At 38.0% G+C, this 21,708-nt stretch overlaps 1 protein-coding gene across 7 annotated transcripts in view; it reads right to left on the bottom strand.

The window, feature by feature from the left end:
* SLC44A1 (solute carrier family 44 member 1) overlaps positions 1-21,708 on the bottom strand; it is a 198,414-nt gene that overhangs the window by 92,304 nt on the left and 84,402 nt on the right. For all 7 annotated transcript variants that reach the window (XM_031654368.1, XM_021927304.2, XM_031654367.1 and 4 more), the window contains one exon: positions 12,183-12,319. In XM_031654368.1, coding sequence (XP_031510228.1) covers positions 12,183-12,319 — 137 coding nt within the window. The remainder of the gene's footprint in view (positions 1-12,182; positions 12,320-21,708) is intronic.

The raw sequence follows: 21,708 nt of genomic DNA, 5'->3' as shown, positions 1-21,708 counted from the left end.
GCCTGTTTTTCCTATGCCTACCATTACTAAATGTTTACAATTACTGCATTTAACTCATATAAATTTGGATAATACATTACTTATTTAAAAAGCAGGAAACATTCCTAACTGTAAATAAACGGAACAAATTGATAAAACTGATAAACTGATAAAAGTGATTCCTAGTTTTCAGAGTTTAAGACAGCTTAAATTCAACTGTAGACTGGTTATGCAAAAAAAATTAATTTTTCTGATTATATGGCCAACACATATCGAATATATGTAACATGTATACAGTGTAAAATTTACATAATACATTAATGTATTATATAATTTACTATAACTCTATAAAGCTGGTATATATATTAATTTCCTTAGTATAGAAAATTGAGATGGATAAAGTCCACTAAATCCAACATAAGTCTTATTTTCCTGATCCGTTAATTTTAAAATACAGCAACTAGAATACTGGAAGGTTCATTGTATAATATATTGTTAAGTGAGGAGACCCAGGCTCCAGTTCTAATTTTGCTGCATTTCATCACATAAACGGTTTATATTTTATTAACTGCTGTTCCCACCAGAATACTAATTTGGTCAAATACTTTATTATGAAATAAACAGAATAGCTTTGCATCTGTATTATGATGATACTGAACTTTTATATTTACCACCATAGAAAAAGCTTAAAATATAATGTGAACAGCAGACTGCAACACTGAGTTAATTATGGAAAAGGCATGTGAGCATAGGAGAAGGAACTGGAAGGGAATATAGAAAAAAGGATATAGCTTGATTTAATGGGACAACAAAATTGGGAACAAATTTATTTCATTTATATCTTGTCCTATCAATCAAAATAATTTTTAGAAAGGCACAAACCAACATTTAATTTAGCAATGCTGCCCCAAACCAGCAAAAAATCCAAGTGATTAAATATGTGAGCCTTAACAGCATACTGATATGAGTGCATGTAGCATATATTTTATATAAAGATAATCTGAGTAATCTGACAATGCAAAATATTTTTAAAGCGATAATTATGAGTTACATGGCACTGTTCTTCAAGTTTTTTAAGCTTAAAGTAGGCTCAATAAGAAACTAAGTTTTAAAAATTGTGCTTGACTATTCTTTTGCATTTTAATGATCTATTTTTTAAAAAGCTAAGGATGAATATTAAATATTTAACTCTTCTGAGAGCATTGTCTTTCACACTTGAATATAATGCCACTAGATTACATTTATAGTAATTTTGCAGAAAACATAACAATGGCAAGGAAACATTTTAGATTAATCCTGAAATAGCTAGGAGTCCTAGTATAGAATTGCTTAGGAAAAACAGCAACTGTGCCAATAAGTGTGGAGCACCCGATGTGATCATCAACTTCCTGATCTGAATTGTCAACTTATTTCTTTCAGAGTCCAAGATGGAATCGATTTGCACAAAATAAAAGGCCCTAACTAAAGCACTTTGTGTCAGTGCTGCCAAATACACTGCTTCATCTGAATTCAGTTAGCATAATCTCTATCCCCACCCTTTCTTCATTTAAAAAAGGAGGTCAGCAGGTGCAATGGAGTTCAATTTTATAAATACTTTCCCAGGATAATACTCAATGAAAGGATAATAGCCTTATCTCTGATGGTATTCTGGGACACAGGCCAGTACTAAATAGATCCTGTACTAAATAGATTAAAGGAAAAAGATCTTTACAACGTGTTAGTAGTAATAATCATAAGAAACCTTATACTGCTTCCTGCTCAAAGGGTTGATGAACAGAGAAGCCTCAATGAAGAACATTAAAACAATTCAGTAATGGCAAACATTTTACAACTGTTTTTCTTTTCATGTTCATTAGCTAAGCATTTTCAGTGAACATTCTGAAGGTAGTATTTTTTTTTTTTTTTACAGTGAACGTATAAAAAATACTTAGCACAAGAAGTTTGGATCTAACTAGTAGGACAAAGTTTTCCTTCTAATGTAAAAGCAGGTAAAAATTATACGAGTAATGAAAAGTAGAAAACTAAGAACAAAAGCTTATCTAAAGCATACCAGAGGTAATCCATGCAACTCAGCTGATGTTATTCAAAATGAGTGATCTTAGGAACCTAACTTTAGCGTATAAACATTTATCATGGCAAATGGTTACTATGGCCCCCAGAATGTTTAACTACTATAATTTTTCAAATGCTGTATAATAGTCAATTATTTAGTCTGAATTTATTATTCTTTAGCTCAATATCAGTTATATCAACTCCCCTAAGAGGTACGTTTCCATCAGAACACTCCAAATATTACAGATGAAAAAAAAAGTAGTACTTCCAAGGCCTTCAATGCAATCACTGGCATATTTACAAGTGGAATTCTTTGCCCCTAAGCTGCCATGCTTCCTTTGTGCCATTTCTAATACTCAAAATTGGGTAAGTATTCAATAAACTCCTGGGCCAAAAAACATACGTTCTACAGACACCTCAAAAAAAACATCTTTGGAGAAAAATTAGTTCCACCATGTACCTTCTGACTTTATATTTTCTGTCCTGGTTAATGGTTCCACCATCCGTGAAACATACAAGTTATCCGACATCTTTTTTATCTACTGTTTTCCTATACCATTCAAGAGATACCACATCCTGAGCATTGGACCTTCCTATGTTATCTCAGACCTTCATGATCTCCTACTGTGTCAGTTAAAATACTGTAAAGTGTTTCTCATCTCCATTCTGCGTATAACCATCAGAATGATCTTTGTACAGTGCAGATTAGTCATATCACACCCCTATCCTCAGGATGAAGTCCAAATATTCTGGATTCAAGGTCCTCCTAAAGCAGGTCTCTACCTAAAACTCCAGACTCATCTCAACATAATAAACTACATACAATCAATGATTGCTGTTTAACAAGCTTCCAGGTTTTCACACACACCACTCCCTCTGCTTGCGCTGTCCTTTCCCAGCTAGCACCTGAGTGTTAACGTCTGAGCAGAATTTCTACACACTACTCAAACTTCATCTCTTCTGTCAAGCCTTCTCTGACCCACCCAACAAAGCTATTTACTGCTTAGCTCTATGATAAAACAGGGCATATTCTTTTGTAACTTTTTGTTTGTATATCATCTCTATTTTTACAATGCAAACTCTTTGAGAACTCAAACCTTATGCCTTTGAAATGTTTGGAACCTATATTTCCTGGTATATAGATGTCATCCAAAAGCCTTCTGTTGAATAAAACAGGTATCCTGAGTGGAGAAAAAAATGAAATAACTGTTTTTAATCTCTTATGTTTTGGTGTTATATGTTATATACAATGTTCGGATGCGTTTCACCATTTGCTACAAATATACGATCTAAAACAACATTCCTCAATCTTGGTATTATGACATTTTGTGCTGGACAATTCTTGGTTGTAGGGGGCTGTCCTGTGCATTGCAAGATGTTTAGCAACATCGCTGGTCTCTATCCACAAGATTCCAGTAGCCTCCTCCTAAGCTCTCACCCAGTGTGACAGCCAAAAATGTCTCCAGATGTTGCCAATTTTCTTTGAGGAGCCAAAAGCCTCCTCAAAGTTGTGAACCAATAGTTTAAAACATCACATTATTTGAAAATAAGATACAAAACAAAGAGTTTCTATGCTGGGGGCTAATTTTTCTTGCTTTAAAATTTTGTTTAATTTACCACTACAGTGATATTTATAGGATAGATTAAAATTAAGGAAAAATATTCCTTAAAACATGATTTAAATATTTGCAACTAATAGAAAAGAAAGTCTCTCAATGCAGAACAGTTTTTACTATGAAAGATTTCCATTGCCTTGTGATGTCTAATGAATTTAACTTCCTTTTCACTAATTAAGAAACACTATTTATATGCTGGGAGAATGGAAGATAATTTTCCAATTTTAATTCCTAGTAACCCATGAAAAGTATGGACATACTTGTAATTCCCAAGAAGCATCCACCTACAGAAATTAGCCAGGTAAGAATGTGGCATCATCTGTCAACCACTGTTGGCACATACTAGGCATACATAATAAATATTTGCTAAGTGAATTAATTTTGAACATCTATGTACGAGACTTCTACTAGGTGTTGTGGAGGATAAGGAGAATTCTGACTCAACTATACTGCAAACTCCTTAAAGGTGGGGACCGTACTTTGTATCTCTGATGCATGCTTAATGGGTACTAAGTATTTGTTGAATGAAAGAATTAGTTTAAACTGCAGTATCAAATGTAAGGATTTTCCTTCTTTTTAAACAACCAAGCATCCTTGCTGATCTCTGACTTGGAGGCAATTAATTCAGTTGCTAGAGTTGATCATTTCATTCATTTATAAATGATATCAAGTCAAATCTTTTGACTTACTGTGCCAAAAAGAAAACATAATTACTCTGGGGTTTAAGTTTTATTGATACTGACTGGCAAGAAAAAGGGCAATATACTGATCATCTATTGATACTGACTCTAAACTAATAACCAGATAACAATAATCAAAAAGACTTATTAGTATTCACAATTAGCATTATCTGAATGGCCCACATAATCTGTTAAAGTTTTTAATGGCTAAACAGTAATCATTAAGAAAACACCAAGCTTCATGGCTCTACTCAAAATGTGAACACGGTCTCAGGGCAGGTTATAAAGCTCTCAAATTTTTTTCAAAATATTGTACATTGAAGAAGCATTAGTAAATGGGAGTGCTTTTTCCACATACTATAAATGGGAGGCAAACAAAAGGAAAATAAGATTTCTGCCAGACTTTACTACTGTGTTAGGGAAGATAAAATACATATTATAAAACAGTTTGATAAGAATAATGGAAAAGGTAATAAAAATTCCATGTGAACTATTAGCACTGAGAACCTATAGTCAACTCCTAACTTACTCACAGGTTATGTTCATTTCTATTTATTTATGTATTTATTTTTTTAGAGACAGGGATCTTGCTATGTTGCCCAGGCGGGCCTTGAACTCCTGAACTCAAGTGATCCTCCTGCCTTGGCCTCTCAGTAGGCTGGGAATACAGGCATGTATCACCTCACTCGGAAGATTGTGCTCATTTCTAAACTGCCATTTAGAATTTAGACAGCAAGTGCAAAAATCAAAACAATATGCAAAGCATCTGGTGCAGTCCATGGCATACAATAGCTACCAATAAATGGTATGTTGAAACAAAACCCGGGGCATAAGTCTGGTGTTTCTATTCCGATTCAGATGCCCATGCTGAACAATGGGGACAGTGGAGTGAAGTGAAGGGTCGTCTATGGACCAGAGATGCTGGGTCAGAATTAGAGGGGGGAGAGAGAAAGCAGAACTGTCTGAGCAGGCATTGTCTTCCCCTTCCCTTCACCACCTGTCTTGCAAGATGCATTGGTTATCTTCACCACCTGTCTTGGTATGGCTGGGTTGAGATGAAAGCTGAAGGAGGGAGATTCTTCTCTCCCACTATAATGTACATAGTTCCCTCTGATCCATGGGAATACATTCCAAGACCCCTCGGTGGATGACCGAAGCTGTGGATAGTACCAAACCCTCTATATACTACGTCTTTGCGGTCTGGTAACTGATAGGGCTACTAAGAGACTAAGTAGTGGGTAGCATACACAGTGTGGATATGCTGGACAAAGGGATGATTTGTGTCTGGGTGGGATGGGGCAGGTCTGTGCAAGATTTCATCATGCTACTAAGCAAAGTGCACAATTAAAACTTATGAATTGTTTAGTTTTGGAATTTTCCATTAAATATTTTCAGACTGCAATTGACCATGGGTAACTGAAATCGAACAGTAAAACTACCGATAAGGGAGAACTACTGTAGCGTTATTTGAATTTTCAAAAATAATGGTAATAAGGAGGAAAGTGGCCTGTTCATCAGACTGAAGAGAGGGAAAGTGAAAGTAAGATGGAATTCATGCCCTGCTGAAAATAAGAACTCAGATAAGAGCATTCACCAGATGGTTTCAGTTTTCTCTGTAGGGCATAAGTTTAGGAAAGAGGACAAACAAGAGGGCTTGAGAGAAGAGATATGAATAATCACTTGGATAGCATTATAAGGGAGATAAATGAGTTACTTAGAGATGAATAAAAAGAACTGATTTCACAGAAATACTGGTTAGATTGGAGAACAATTTACCTGCTGGTGTCAACTCACACAGATAACAGAATTGAGGATAAAGTTTTCTGTGAGAATGAGAAATTATTAAGTGGCAATAGAGGAGAACAGGGAATCCAGCCCATCATTTTTTCAAATAACATTTATGGATATCTACTTATCTACTATGGGAGCCTCTATATTAGGGCCTGGATATTCCCAGATGAAAACAGCATGAGCTTGCCCCTAGGAAATTCATACACAACTGCAAGAAGTTTGATACTGAGTCCTTATGGTATTTGGCAACTTCAATTCTTTAAAGGCAATTTTTAAACTGTTTTCTTCTCTAGCATTATATATTTATAATATTTGTGTTATATGAATTATGAACCATAAAAACAAATGCACATTTGTACCCCCACCACCCAACTCATGTACTAGCATTCACAGTTCTTTTATTATTATTATTTTTATTTTTATTTATTTTTTTGAGACAAAGTTTCGCTCTTGTTGCCCAGGTTGGAGTGCAGTGGAATGATCTCAGCTCACTGCAACCTTCACCTCCCAGGTTCAAGCAATTCTCCTGTCTCAGCCTCCCGAGTAGCTGGGATTACAGGCACCTGCCACCACGCCCGGCTAATTTTTGTATTTTTAGTAGAGATGAGGTTTCACCATGTTGGCCAGGCTGGTCTCAAACTCCTGACCTCAGGTGATCCACCCACCTCGGCCACCCAAAGTGCTGAGATTATAGGTGTGAGCCATGCGCCCAGCCAGCGCTCACATTTTTATATTTGTCTGCCTGCCTTTCAAAGCTCTTTGTAATATGACAGCATCTCCACAATACCAATCTAATTTCCAGCTATTTCTTCCAAACTCTCTATTGTAGTAATACTTGACAGGGGCATTCCACAAACTCTAAGTGCCCAAGAAAATATCTTCTTTTTCTTGTTTAAAAGAAACAAAGATTTGAGGAAATAATTTATTTGCCTATTAAATACATTTCTTACAACCACCACCATAGGAACCAAGAGCTTCTTCCCCTTTAATTTCTAGGGGTAATAAAATTTCATGTGAATGGATGGTTGTAAGTGCTAAAAAGTACTTTCAAATGTTGTCATGGAAACTTAAAATTCTTTGAAAAGGATTGATATTATCCTCTCATTCTAGTAAGAAACATGTTATATTGCCTTGCATCTTAAAATTAGGTATAAAATTAGCACTTAAACTGTTACTACCTCAAACAGGACTCCTCTTTCATGAACTTAATAAAAATTATGATAAAATAAAGACAACATAAAATTACTATCGTAATCATTTGTAAGTGTACAGTTCAGTGACATTAAGTACATTCAAACTGTTGTGCAAGAATCACCACCATCCATCTCCAGAACTCTCTTCATCTTACTAAACTAAAACTCTTCACCCATTAGACAATATCCCCATTCCACTCTCCCTGCCACCCTGGCAACTATCATTCTACTTTCTGTCTATATAAATTTGACTACTCCAGGGTGGAATCACACAGTATTTGTCCTTCTGTGACTGGCTTACTTCACCTCGCATAATGTCCTCAAGGTTCATCCACGTTATAGCATGTGTCAGAATTTATTTTCTATTTCTTATTGCGGTAAAAAAATGCATAACATATAATTGACTGTCTTAACCATTTTTAAGTGTACAGTACAGCACTATTAACTATATGCATATTGTGGTGCAACAGATTTTTAGAACTTTTTCATCTTGTAAATCTGAAACTCTAGTCATTGAACCACAACTCCCTTTCTCCCCCTCCTTCAGCTCCTGGCAACCACACTTCTACTTTTTGTTTCATGTAAGTGGAATTATGCAGTCTTTTTCTTTTATGACTGACTTATTTGACTTAGCATAGTGTCCTCAATTTTCATGCAAGTTGAAGCATATGATGTTTCTTTCCTCCTTTTTTAAGGCTAAAATAATCTTCCATTGTATGTATACACCACATTTTCTTTGTTTTTGTTTGTTTTTGAGACAGGGTCTCACTCTGTCACCCAGGCTAGACTGCAGTAGCATGATCTCGGCTCACTGCAACCTCCTGGGCTCAAGAGATCCTCCCGCCTCAGCCTCTTGAGTAGCTGGGACTACAAGTGCGTGCCACCATGCCTGGGTAATTTCATTTTTTGTAGAGATGAGATCTCACTACGTTGCACAGGCTGGTCTTGAACTCCTGAACTCAGGCGCGCTTCCTGCCTCAGTTTCCCAAAGTTCTGGGACTACAGGTGTGAGCCACCACGACTGGTAGTTCACCATATTTTCTCCAACCATTTATTGGTCTACAGACATGAGGTTGCTTCCACCTCTTGGCTATTGTGAATAATGCTACAACGAACATGATTGTGCAAATATCTCTTCAAGATCCTCTTTTCAATTCTTTTGGATATATTCTCAGAAGTGGGACTGCTGTATCATATGCTAATTTTATCTTTAATTTTTTGAGGAACCTACATACTATTTTCCATAGCAGCTGCACTGTTTTACATTCCCATCAATGGTACACAAAGGTTCCAATTCTCTATATCCTCACGAACACTTGTGTGATTTTAGGTGTGTTTTTTTATAGTAGCTCTTCAGATAGTCTAGATATTAACTCCTTACCAGATATCTGATTTATAAGTATCTTCTATGGGTTGATTTTTCACTTCTGTTGATTTTTGTCCCTTGATGTACAGTTTTCAATTGTGACATAATCCAATTTATGTATTTTTTTCTTTTGTTGCCTGTGCTTTTGGTGCAATTTGGTGCCATTCAATAAACTACTGCCAAATGCATTGCCATGCAGCTTTCCCCTACATTTTCTTCTAAGAGTTTCTGCAGTTTTAGCTCTTACGTTTAGGCTCTTTCATGGACTTTACACTATCCCCTCTTACTGACTTGAAAATTTCCCACTTAAGTTTGAATTATATATTAAAGCTATTCCTCTCTGAAATTAACGATTGAGGTTTATATATTTGAGGCTGAAGGGTCTGTGTATTTTCTAACAGAAATATACTGTAACAACATGCAGACATAGATTCTAATAAAAATTACTTGCTACTCTTGAATCAACTTGCACCTCAAACGATAGAAAAGATAAGTGAATGGCCAGGTGTGTGGCTCATACCTGTAATCCCAGTACTTTGAGAGGCCGAGGAGGGAGGATTACTTAAGGCTAGGAGTTTGACACCAGCCTGGATAACATGGTGATACCTCATTGCCACATAAAGTAAAAAAATTATCTGGGCATAGTGACACATGCCTATAGTCCCAGTTGCTCAGGAGGCTGAAGCAGGAGAACCACTTGAGCCCAGAAGTACAAGGCTGCAGTGAACCATAACTGTGCCACTGTCCTACAGACCAGACTACTGCACTTTACTCTGTCTTTTAAGCAAGAAGAAAAAGAAAAAAAATCAGGTAACTTACAAAGACAAAAGAAGGAAAAATAATGCAAAAAGCAGAGAAATAATTCTCTCAGTGACAAGGGTAATATTGGAATTAAATCTTACCAGGTCTAATTTTAAGTTACCAATTCAAACAACAGCATAGGTTCTTTTGAGAAGTTCAGAAATTTCAAGTTAGGGTTGCTACTCAAATAAGGTATTTAGGCCCCTATACCAAAGGCTCTCTCTCTGATATAATTTTATAGCTTTTCTATTTGCCTGTTAACATTTTGTCTTCTCTATCCTCCATTGTTGTACTTCTTGATGCTGTCACTTTCTATGGCTACCTTATTGACTTATTATTCATACAGCTGGCACAAAACCCCAATGGTACCTTTGTAGCTAGGCACCAATTTAACAAGTCTGTTTTCTGAAATAATGTTTATTCATTAATAAATCTTGAGCACCTACTTTGTGCAAGACACAGTGAGAAATACAAAGCTGTAAACCCACCAGGAGGGTCTTCTTAACTAAACCTGAACAGGCCACAGTCAGTATTATATTCACTTAGAAGGATACCAGCCTGGAAACAAAGCATACCAGCAGGGGAGCATGGGGCATTTCTCCTCCAGGAAACATCTCAGCAGGCCACACAGCTAACAAGGACCTAGCTCTCTTCTAGCCCTCCAGATGACAGCTCAGGTTCAAGGGACCAAGACTCACAACCGGTGGGTTTGAGAAGACATGTTGGAAGATAGTTCGAGACTAGATCATAGCTTCAAATGATAGCATAAGACATATAGACTTTTATTTTTTACTATGGATGCTTTCTGAGCAAGGGGTTAGCATTGATTGAAGCTCTAGGAATATTAACATGGCAGCAGTATGTAAGAGAGCTAAAACTAGACAGAAATTGGAGGCAGAAAGACTATTACATTCCATTAGTGGAATAATATTAATAATTATAATGATAATAGCAGCAGCCAATAATTTTTCTTAGCAACTTAATATTTGCCAGATACTGTTCTAAGCATTGTTCATGTATCAAGTCCTCATAACAATCCTATGAAGTATATTAGGTACGAATATTGTCCCTATTTCATAGATGTGGAAACGGAGGCAAGGAGAAGTCAAGTACTTTGCCCAGGGTCTCACAGCCAGTGAGTGGTAGGCGCAACATTTGAACCCAAACAATCGCACTCCGGAGCGTATACTTTTAACCACTCAACCACATCACTTGTCAGAGTATACTCACATTGTCTAAAATTCTGGAAAAACCCTTAAGGAAGGGCTCACCTCTCCCTAAGAAACCTTATAATGATGAGGCTGGTAGTTCTGGTAAGAGGTTCAGCAACAACCCATGTGGGGATACCATATGGGAATAAAAAATGAGATCGTGAAGAGTGGTTGGCAATTCTTTATTCAAGTGCCTACCAAGTGTTCAGTATTCTTCATACATCATCTTACTTAATCTTCATAACAACGTATGAGGGAGTATTATTTTTAATCCACATTTTTTCAGATGAGGAAACCTAGGCTCAGAGAACTTTTACCCTTTACCCTTATTACAGAGGCAGTCAGTGACAGTCAGCACTGGAATCCAGACCCAAATCAACCCATGCTATTCTATGCTGAGGGCATGGAACAACGGAACAGGGATACTGCCAGCCTGGAAGGCTGCAGTCCTCCTGCCTTCAGAAGGCTGGCATCCCCAACAGGAAGACACCGGAGCCATGCTAGTGTGTGCAGAGTTATGGTTCCAGGCTGTCTGTCCACCCAGCCAGAAGTTGTACCCACTGGATACTTGGGTTGGTCCTTGTTCCAAGGAACCAGCACCAGCCTGTGGATCTGGGCAGGACCAAGGCAGCTCTGAGGATTCCTACACACAAAATACAAGCATGAAACCTCAAAGAAATTCAAAAACAGGGGCCTCTACAAAGGGTGGTTAAAAAAACGATTCTCAGAAAAGAATTGAGGCAAGCCATGTGGACCTGAGGATGGTACCTACAGATAAAATGCCTCAGAGAACAGAGCTAGATTTCAGGAAACTATGTTAGCTTTCTCAGCTAATTCCCCTATGTTTGGTCTCAAAGTTTCTCACAATTATTTTTAGAAAAAGAGCCATGACAGAACATTAAATTTAAAAAGCAGAACACAAAACTATATACACACCGACTCATTGAAAAAGTACTGATGCTGGAATTTTAATTTCTACTTCTTATTTTTTCTGAACTTTTCGAATTTCCTATAATATGCATATGTTACATTGCTAACCAGGGTTATATATACATACACACACACACACACACACACACACACGTATATATATTATTTCAATATATAAAATTTGTTTCAATTTATATAAATGTGAATTGAAATACTTTTAACCAATCCTTGGGAAGGGGGAACAAGAAACAAATTTTACCTACAGTGGTTTAGTAATTTCCAAACACTCAACAGACTACATCAAAGTCACCTGAGATATTTATTTAAAAAATACTAACTTCCAGAGCGCAAAGACCCACTCAGTCAGAATCTTGCTGGGTGAGGCCCAGGAATCTGGAGTTTAACAAGCTCCCTGGGTGACTATAATATTTTTTAGCAAGGAAGTCCAAAATTACTTCAATTATCTAAGGTTCCTTGATAATTTATTTAACACTAGGGCAAATTTATATTTAACAAAGAGAACAAGGTGATAGGACATAGATTTGGATGGCCTAATGTCTCACCATTCATCTCTGCAAACTTCTGAACATCACTCAGAGTTTTCAGTTCTTGCCTTGGACATGCTGCTACACACAGTGCTACAGACTTAATCTTCCGGTTTATCAAGTCCAGGTTGCATGGATCCAAAAAGAATACATACCTAAAGCATGGAGAAAAAACTGAGATATTATTTCACAAAACACATTGTGGGTCACTGCATATTTGACTAAGCCTAGAGCAAAGAACATCTATTCCACATTCCTCCACGATAAAAATCTCATCATAAATACATTTTTAAAAAATTGCTTATAAACAGACTAACAGTGGGAATAGGGGAATTGTAGGATTCATAATTATCATGATCTATTTTTCTAATATTTAAATGTTTGTATTGTACACATGCATATTTTATTAAAAAAATCATCTATTTTAGTTTTCTTCAAATCATTAATTTTTTATTTTGTCAAACTTGTACCAAAAAAATTATTGGAATATCATAATACTGCTATATTATATAGCATGAATTGCAGTTTATATATAAACTGTAAACTTTAGTTAATAAATATAATTCATTAATTATATATAATTCATATAAACAGAATTATATAATTCCAAAAATGAATATATATTATAGATATCAATAAATATATACAACTGAATATATAAAGTTAAATGGAGACTAGAGGGAAATACACCAACATTTCAACTACAGTCATCTCTGGGTATTAAAATAAAGTGATTTTTAATTTATTTTACCTTTCATAATCCGCATCTTCTAGAAAGAATGTCAATTACTTTTGAGCTGATATAACTGCAGTAAATATTGTTTATTAATAGTTAAATACTGTCCATTACAGATAGACAAAATAATCCCCAAATCTGAAATTATACCCTTTAAGTTCTGTATACTTGTATTTTAGGAAAGGGAAGATTAATTAGAAAGCATACTGAAGCATGTATTTTTAATGTTATAAAGTAGATGAGATGATAAAGATTGTAGATGTTAACATTTGCTCAAAGAGAAAATAAGGGCTAAACATTCTCAACTGAGATAAGCTAAGTGCAATAATACGGATCAAGGAAGGGAGTACAAGAAGGAATGCTTCCACCTAAAATGAATCTCCAGCCAGGGTTCAATTCCACTGAGTTCATAAGAAGTTTTATAAAATCATGCATCTGTCAATAGCCTTTCACACGGTTAAACTCTGTTGCTATGCAAAATGTGGTTTCAAATCTGGAACAGGAAATATAACCAAATATAAAAATTAGGAGAACAAACTGAAAAGCAGAAAAGGTAAAGTCAATACATATGCTAAAATGGAAACTTTTATATGAAGGGGAAAAAAAAGTAAGTGGGAAAAAAAAGTAAGTAGGAAAAAAAAGGGGGGCAACTACAGAGGCCTTTGCAGATCAAGTAATTCTGCACACTTCAGCACAGCAACGGGTCTGGGAACCTGGCATGAAGTTCAGGTATAACTTACCAAACTGAAAGAAAACAACAAAAAAAAAAACGTGTGTGTGACCCTATCAGTGACTCCAAACCAGTGACTCCAAATGTTCTATCTATACAGATAGAAGGAAAGAAAAAAAGCCAGGCAAGATGAGGTTTAGAAGTAGGTTTTGTGGACTGTTTCCATGGCTGATAACAAGGAAGTAGGGCATACAGAGAATTGTTTCTGGCAACTTCTGAGTAGAAACAAGCATTCTCTTACTAATTCTCCCTTCTTCTATCCTGGGCGTCTGACTAAGCATGTCTATGCCTGTGACCCTGTATAATGAATTGCACAAAGACAGATCATGGACAGGGAACAATCAGGTCCTTGAAAAATGTGTCATAAAACCTTTGAATCAACCACTACTGCTATCACCACCACCACCACCTCCACCACTATCACTGCTACCATTGCCATCACCACCACTATCACTACTAAGAACACTTTTTTTTTTTTTTTTTTTTTTTGAGATGGAGTTCTGCTCTGTCACACAGGCTGGAGTACAATGGCATGGTCTCAGCTCACTGCAACCTCAGCCTCCCAGGTTCAAACGATTCTCCTACCTCAGCCTCCTGAGTAGCTGGAATTACAGGCGCCTGCTACCACACCTGGCTAATTTCTGTATTTTTAGTAGAGACAGGGGTTTCACCGTGTTGGCCAGGCTGGTCTTGAACTCCTGATCTCAGGTGGTCCGCCCACCTTGGCCTCCCAAAGTGCTGGGATTACAGGTATGAGCCACTGCGCCTGGCCTAATAATACTTAATGATAAAGACTTTAAAAAATGATAGCCAATTTTATTGAGTACTTACTATTTATCAGACACTGTATTAAACCCTTTACATATATTAATTCATATAATTCTCACAGTAATTCTGTTGTGTGTTTCTCTATGGGGTGGGAGTTGGGCAGTGGAACTGGGATGAGAGAGAGGCATTGAGTACACAGTTCTAAGTGATAAGCAATGCCTTGAGAACCATCTGGGGAATCACACCACAGTAGAAAAAGAAGCTTAGGGAAAAGGAAAAAAAAGCCAGAAGCTGCCTGGGCCTTGTTGCTGGGCCTAGGCTGGATCAATGACAACCTCTTGAGAATAGATGCACTGTCCGTCCTGCAGGCTTCAGCCTCCTCCAAGGGCAAAAGTATCCCTATTACATTTCTAACTTCTTTTATACCTTAAAATATTCCTTTGACTTATGCTAGTGACCGGGCAGCAACCTTATCCCTTGCTTTAGTCAGACCAATGTGAACTTGCTTTCTGGTTCTCTCTTAATAGTTCTCTGACCTTGGAAAATATATTTATCCTTCTGACCCTCAGTTTCCTTATCTGAAAAATTATGTATCACCTATTTTATAGTTTGTTGTAATGTGATCAATAATATATATTAAGCACCTAACATAGCATGCACTCAGTGATTTGTGTCATTACCACAAAGAATACTATTTGCTTTCCACACATTTTACATTTCATAGTAAGGAACTAAACTCAACACTTTCTTATATGGGCATAAAACAGGGATACAATACTAATATTTAGTTTTCATTTAGAAAAAAAAAAATCTGTGTATCAGTATTCATGACTAAGGGTAAAGTCATTACCCCCTTGAGAACCAAGTACGCCGCCAAAACAGATCCAGTACAAGGAAAACAAGAACAGGAGGGTGAGAAGAATGCTACCATGACTATAACTCTCTGAAATTAACACTGCACATTTTTCAGCCTGTGTATGTGGTTTGAAAATATCTAAAAACTTACTTGAAATGATATCTTCAAGAAATACACACTCACACACATCACATGCTTACATTCCATATCTTACCTGCCCTCCATAGTCTAACAATATATTAAGCTGGGTAGGTGCAGTGGCTCAAGCCTGTAAACCCAGCACTTTGGGAGGCCAAGACGGGCAGATCATTTGAGATCAGGAGTTCGAGACAAGCCTGGACAACATGGTGAAATCCCATCTCTACTAAAAACACAAAAATTAGCTGAGTGTGGTGGCGGGCAACTGTAATTCCAGCTACTTGGGAGGCTGAGGCAGGAGAATCGCTTGAACCTGGGAGGCAGAGGTTGCAGTGAGCCGAGATGGCGCCACCGCACTCCAGCCTGGGCGACAGAGTGAGATTGTGTCTCAAAAAAAAAAAAAAAAAAGCAAAAAGAAAGAAGGAAAAGAGAAGATATTAAGCTTAATTCTCTATGCATTTCACATATTCAAATGCACACACATAAAGTTAAAAATAACATGGAAACCTTGATCGTAGGTCCAGATTCTATTAACATTTGTTGGGTGTTTAGGTATTAGTCACTGTCACATTCAAGACCTTATTTGATCTTTGCAACAACTCTGTGAGGTAGGGGTCATAACCATTCCAAAGATGTTAAAACTGAGGCCTTGAGGCCTAACCACCAGGCCCAAGAGAGCTAGTAGGTGCCAAAGCATGAATTCAAACCTGGTACCTCTGATTCTGAGTTTCACTGTTTCCATTCTGCACTATTCCAAAATATTTCCTACAAATATCATTAGTAACTTTAACTGTTCTCTATTAACTTTGAATATTGTTTCCAGCATTCTGAAGTTCATCCAATCCATGGCAACATGCTTGCAAGTAATTATATTTTAACTAATTCATATTTAACTGAATATTTACAGAGGAGGCAAAGTGCATGTATCAAACCAATTTATGATTTATTAAAATTGCACTTTCTCGCCTTTTGATTTGAAAATGTCCTTAACGAGGTAAATAAATGCTTACATTAGTTTTTCACTTTTCAGTTTAAACAAAATGAACTGATAGTTTTATTTTTATTTTTAGACAATGAAACAAATAATCGTAATAAACATGGCACTGACAAACCAGATTATTGTAACTGAAAACTACAGATGAGTATTTCAGCTGAGAGAGTAACACACAGTATCCGCCTAGTTTCACTCCCGACAGGGCAAGGATCAGGCAAGAGATGCAGCACATACATTTTGAAAAAGCTTCTCAGGCCAACTCTGATTATTCGCCTTGGCCTCCATACCTCCTCCTTCTCTACGCCATCTCCAAGGTGGAGAGCCCATGTCACAGATATTCCATAAACCTAAGTTAAGAGCAAGTTTGTCATTGTCATCCTCAGTGAATCTTTTACTGAGCCTTTTGATAATTTAAATACAGGTTTAAGTTTCACATCCTTTAGAGGAACAGGAATAAATAAAATACCAAAAGTGAGAATGAAAGACAAGAAGCAGTAAGAGAAAAATACTCTATAAACAAAACAGCCTAGAGACCTGCAGGCATTGGCACTGGCATATACAATATGCACATAGCATGATCAGATGATACAGAAATGCATTTGCAAAGGGAATTGCAAAACAGCCTAAGTAAGCTTTGAACTTAAAAGGTAGATGGGAATGGAGAAAAATGCTCAGACCAAACTGCAAAGCAAACATTACAGAGGACAGCAGGTAAGGCATGTAAATGTGTATTTATTACAGTTGGGGTGGTTTCCAGAAATTATTTGAGGAACAGAAAAAGGTTTATTTTTAAATGGATATTTTTGAGATACAATAACAAATTATCCCAAAAGGTAGGAAAAGGAGAGATGTCTAAATAAAATGCTCTGTCTACGCAGTGAATGAGGGGGACAGATGCACCAAAGATGAAAACAGGATGAGACAAAGGAGGGACATTAAATCACTGAAACTCAGGAAAAAGGATAAGAGTCACAAAAGAAGTGACTTTTAAAGCTGCGCTCAGAGCAAGAAGATAAAAACGAATGATACCATGCCACAGAAGGTTTAAAACTCATTTAAACTTCTGTTTTGCTTTTACTTTCTTTACTGAAGATAGGAGAAGGTAAAGACAGTAAGATTCATTGATAATTTACTTTGAGTCACAAAGCATTACAGGCTTTAGCCTCACAACATCCTAATTTAGCAAAGGATGGAACTGATTGGCAAGCTGGGTGACCAACCTAACTTTCCAGTTCAAACTGGAAAGTGAGAATAAATGTAAAGGAGAGTGAGTTACAGACCAGTCAAGTCAGTTGATTAAATCAGTGCAATCTTCTGGGATCCCTGGGAGACAAAGCCCTACCTGGACATGATATAGGGCTGTACTCTTATGTGGTATGCAACACTCACGTGACAGGAATTAAATAGGGGATACCAAATTCATAAAATACAGTTCTTGAATGCAAGTAAGTTATAGTCTAGAGAAAAACAAACAAAAATGTATACAGTCATTTAAAAACCATGTGATAGGAGGCAAGGCTGAGATGGCAGTGGAAATTGTGTAATTCTGCACGGAGGATAAGGGGTCAGAGAAACCATTAAGGAGGAGGAAGCAGTTTCTAAGCCATATTTTGAAAATGAGTAAGAATTTTCCAGACAGATGGGGAAGGGAGCACTCTAGGCAGAGGAAACTGCATGTCTAAAAGCACAGAATCATGAAAGAGCATATTTAAGGAACTGCAAATAATCTGATAAAGTCGACTATAGGATGGAGCATCAAAGAGCTATGCACTAAGGAGAAGCAGGGGATAGAAGATGTAGCCATCCTTAGAATCTGGAAGATCTTACAGCTCTTCCATTAGGCAACATGTACTCAAATGGCCATGGTTCCGAACAGTGATACCCTAGTATGGCCAGCCCCTCGAATTGAAGGCTAGAGAGGGAATGGCTGGGGAACAGCAGTGCTGCTCCAGAGATGAGCCTTTGCCATTAAATTGCCTCCTGCTGCCATGGCAACTCTGTGACAAGCCTTTTTGGAGCAAAGGTGGCAAGCAGATACTAGGTCTGCTGGCCGCCTCCTGCCGAATTTGGCTGCTCTCCTCTCTAATCAGGATGGAAGCACTGCAGCACTAAAGCTGGAAAGCTGGCTGAAAAATCCCTCTGTCACCTTCTGCTTTAGTGATTCCTGACATGTGTCTTCCCCAGAGGGGAATAAAAATGGAGTCTGATCATTTTTCCAATTATTACCTCATATCAATTTACAATTTATAGCCCCTTTCCACAGAGAGTATTGCCGTGAGTGAATCATACCAAACTGAAAACCATGACAGCCTAGCGGAGGCTTGCTATTGCTAAACATAGGCTACAGAGAGCCCCGCAGATCTGTACTCCACCCACAGTGGAATTCTGCCCAGAGGAGGCCTCTTATTTCCAGAGGGGCTGGTGTTGGGGTGCCAGCAAGGCAAGCCCAGTTATCTGATTCGGGGTGGGACCCAAATGCCCCCAGAGGAGCCCTGTTATATTAGGAAAGAACTATGGAGCCAGCACCCCAGAGTTGGTGAAACCCAAGAAACCCAACCCATGAGGTTGCTGACAGGGGTGTGCCCCTTCCCCACTGCTTCCTCAGTCCTAATTAGGAAGAGGCAAAAATCTCCTAAGAGGTGCCACTTGTTAAAACTAAAACCTAAGGATGCCATCTCACCAATCCCCAAAGAGACAACTGAATTCTAAACAGCATGGCAGCCTCCTCCGCCAGCACTTCTGTAGACCTTGATTTACAGGCAACTGCTAAGAAGAGAAACTTTCATGGTCCTTTCTGGTAATTCACAGCACTGAGAGCTGAAAATAACTTTAAACTGCAGAGGAAGCCCAAGGATCAGACTAAGAGAGCAATATTCAGAGAATGTGCACCTCTCTAATCTCACCTTCTCCTGGTCTCCCACTGGTCTCCTTTCTGTTCCTCAAGCAACCTGGCACACTCTCACCTTGGGGCTGCTGCACTGCCTATCTGCCTGGAATGTTCTTTTTCTAGATAGCAACAGAGCTAGCTCCTTCCCTCCTTTCAAGTTTTCACTCAAAAGACACCTTCTCAGTGAAGCCTTCGCTGGCCAGCCTGTCTAAAACGCCAACTTTCTACTCTGATGTGCCTTCATCTTTCCTGCTTTGTTTCTCCTCAGACTTACACTCACTCACACACTGTGTATTTTACTGATTTATCTGTTTATTTTCCACCACCACTAGTAGAATATCACCTCCAACAGGGCAAAGATATTTGACTGCTTAATTCATCCCTACATCCTTAGTGCCTAAAATGATGCCTGGAATAAAGAAGCAGCTGCATATTTCCCAAATTAATAAACAGATGGTAATTATATAAGATTTTGCTAAGTGGGGCCAGAGAGGAGTGAAGATAGGGAAGAAGATATTTCACGGACAGAGAAATACTCTCGTTTATTCAAAAGAATTTTATTAAACACCTATTCTGCCAGGTGTAGGCCTAAATAAGTACTAAAGATATGATGATAAATAAGTGTCTCCCTTCTTAGTGTTCACAATCCAGAGTGTAAGAAGACAATTATAAACCGTGTGCTAGTGCTAAAGCAAGGAAAACAGGATTATAAAGGAGGCAACAAACGTACCCCATTAATGGAAAATCAGGATAGGTGTCCTGAGGAAGGGATATCTAAAGCTGGGACCTAAAGAATGAGTAAGAGTTAACCAGTGTGGATGAAAGCGAGTAGGAATAGGGCAGGAACAGAGCAGGCAAAGGCAAAAAGGTGAAAGGGGGCATGGCACAGCTGAAAACAAGAAAATGGTCAGGATGGTTGGTAGACGGCTGGACAGGTCAGCTGGTACTAGATCAATCAGGGCCTTATAAATGGTATGCCTGTAAATCCCAGCACTTTGGGAGGCCAAGGTGGGCAGATCACTTGAGGTCAGGAGTTCAAGACCAGCCTGGTCAACATGGTGAAACCCTGTCTCTACTAAAATACAAAAATTAGCCAGGTGTGGTGGTGTGCACCTGTAATCCCAGCTACTTGGGAGGCTGAGGCAGGAGAATTGCTTGAACCTGGGAAGTGGAGGTTGCAGTGAGCTGAGATTGCACCACCATACTCCAGTCTGGGTGACAGAGTGAGACTCAGTCTCAAAAAAAAAAAAAAAAAAAAAGTTAGAAAGTTTGGAGTTCTTCTTAAAGACACTGGGAAGCCATTGGGAGCTCACCAGCTGCAATGTGCAGAATGAATCAGAGGTAAGCAAGAGAAAAGTAAGGAGACTGGCTAGGAGGCTACTAAATTTCTACCAAGAAATGATGACTTGAACTAGGGTGGGAATGCGAATAAAAAGGAGTAGATTTCAAAAGTTTAGACACACTGAAGAAAACTTTATGATTGATTATACATAGGGGGAAAGGAAAAAAAATAAACATAATGCTTAGCATCTTAGACTAAATGGCTAGGACATTCTCGTTTGGAATCCTGCTCAATTCTGTAAGATAGGGGACTCAGAAGAAGCAGAGTACAGAAGGACAAGGATGACGTTCCAACTTCAGACAATTTAAGTTGGAGATGCCTATGAAGTGTCCAAATGGACCTATACTGGCTGTAGGGTTTTAGCAGAGAAATCTGGACAGGCGATAGTGATTTTGGAATAATCAGCATATAAATGGTAGCTTTCCCCTGGGAGTGCATGAGATCACCAAAGTCAGTGTGTAGGTTGAGATTCTTAAGATTCTTAACCTGGGTGAAATCTGTAAGCCTCCAGAAATCATAAGCAAACTCTGATGTGCAAATCCATATGTATTTTTCTGAAGACAGACTTTATACTTCATAGTTTTAAATAGATTGTCAAAGGCCTCGTAAGAGTAAAAAGTAAGATGATGAAAGAGCCAAAGAAGATACTAACATTGCAGAGCAAAGGCATGGAACTGGAAAAGCATGGGGGAAGAATGACTCTCCTATTTAGCTACAAACTCCTGCTTATCCATGTACTATGGAGGGAGACATAATTGTCAGAATGGCAACCAAGAGTCACTTACAGCAAATGATATTCCTTATAATAAACTGAGGCAAGAAAGTAAATTAAAACAACTTTAACTGGGTGCATTAGTTCTCGCCTGTAATCCCAGTACTTTGGGAGACAAGGACAGGAGGATCACTTGAGGCCAGGAGTTTGAGACTAGCCTGGGCAACATAGTCAGACCCCATCCCTACAAAAAATACAAAAATTAGTCAGATGTGGTGACACATGCCTATAGTCCCAGCTACTTGGGAGGCTGAGGTGGGAGGATTATTTAAGTCCAAGAGGTTGAGGCTGTAGTGAGCAAAGGTGGTACCACTGCACTCC

Source organism: Papio anubis, chromosome 13 (genome assembly GCF_008728515.1).
Source record: "Papio anubis isolate 15944 chromosome 13, Panubis1.0, whole genome shotgun sequence".
Classification (NCBI taxonomy): domain Eukaryota; kingdom Metazoa; phylum Chordata; class Mammalia; order Primates; family Cercopithecidae; genus Papio; species Papio anubis.
This window is presented reverse-complemented; position numbering and strand designations above follow the sequence as displayed.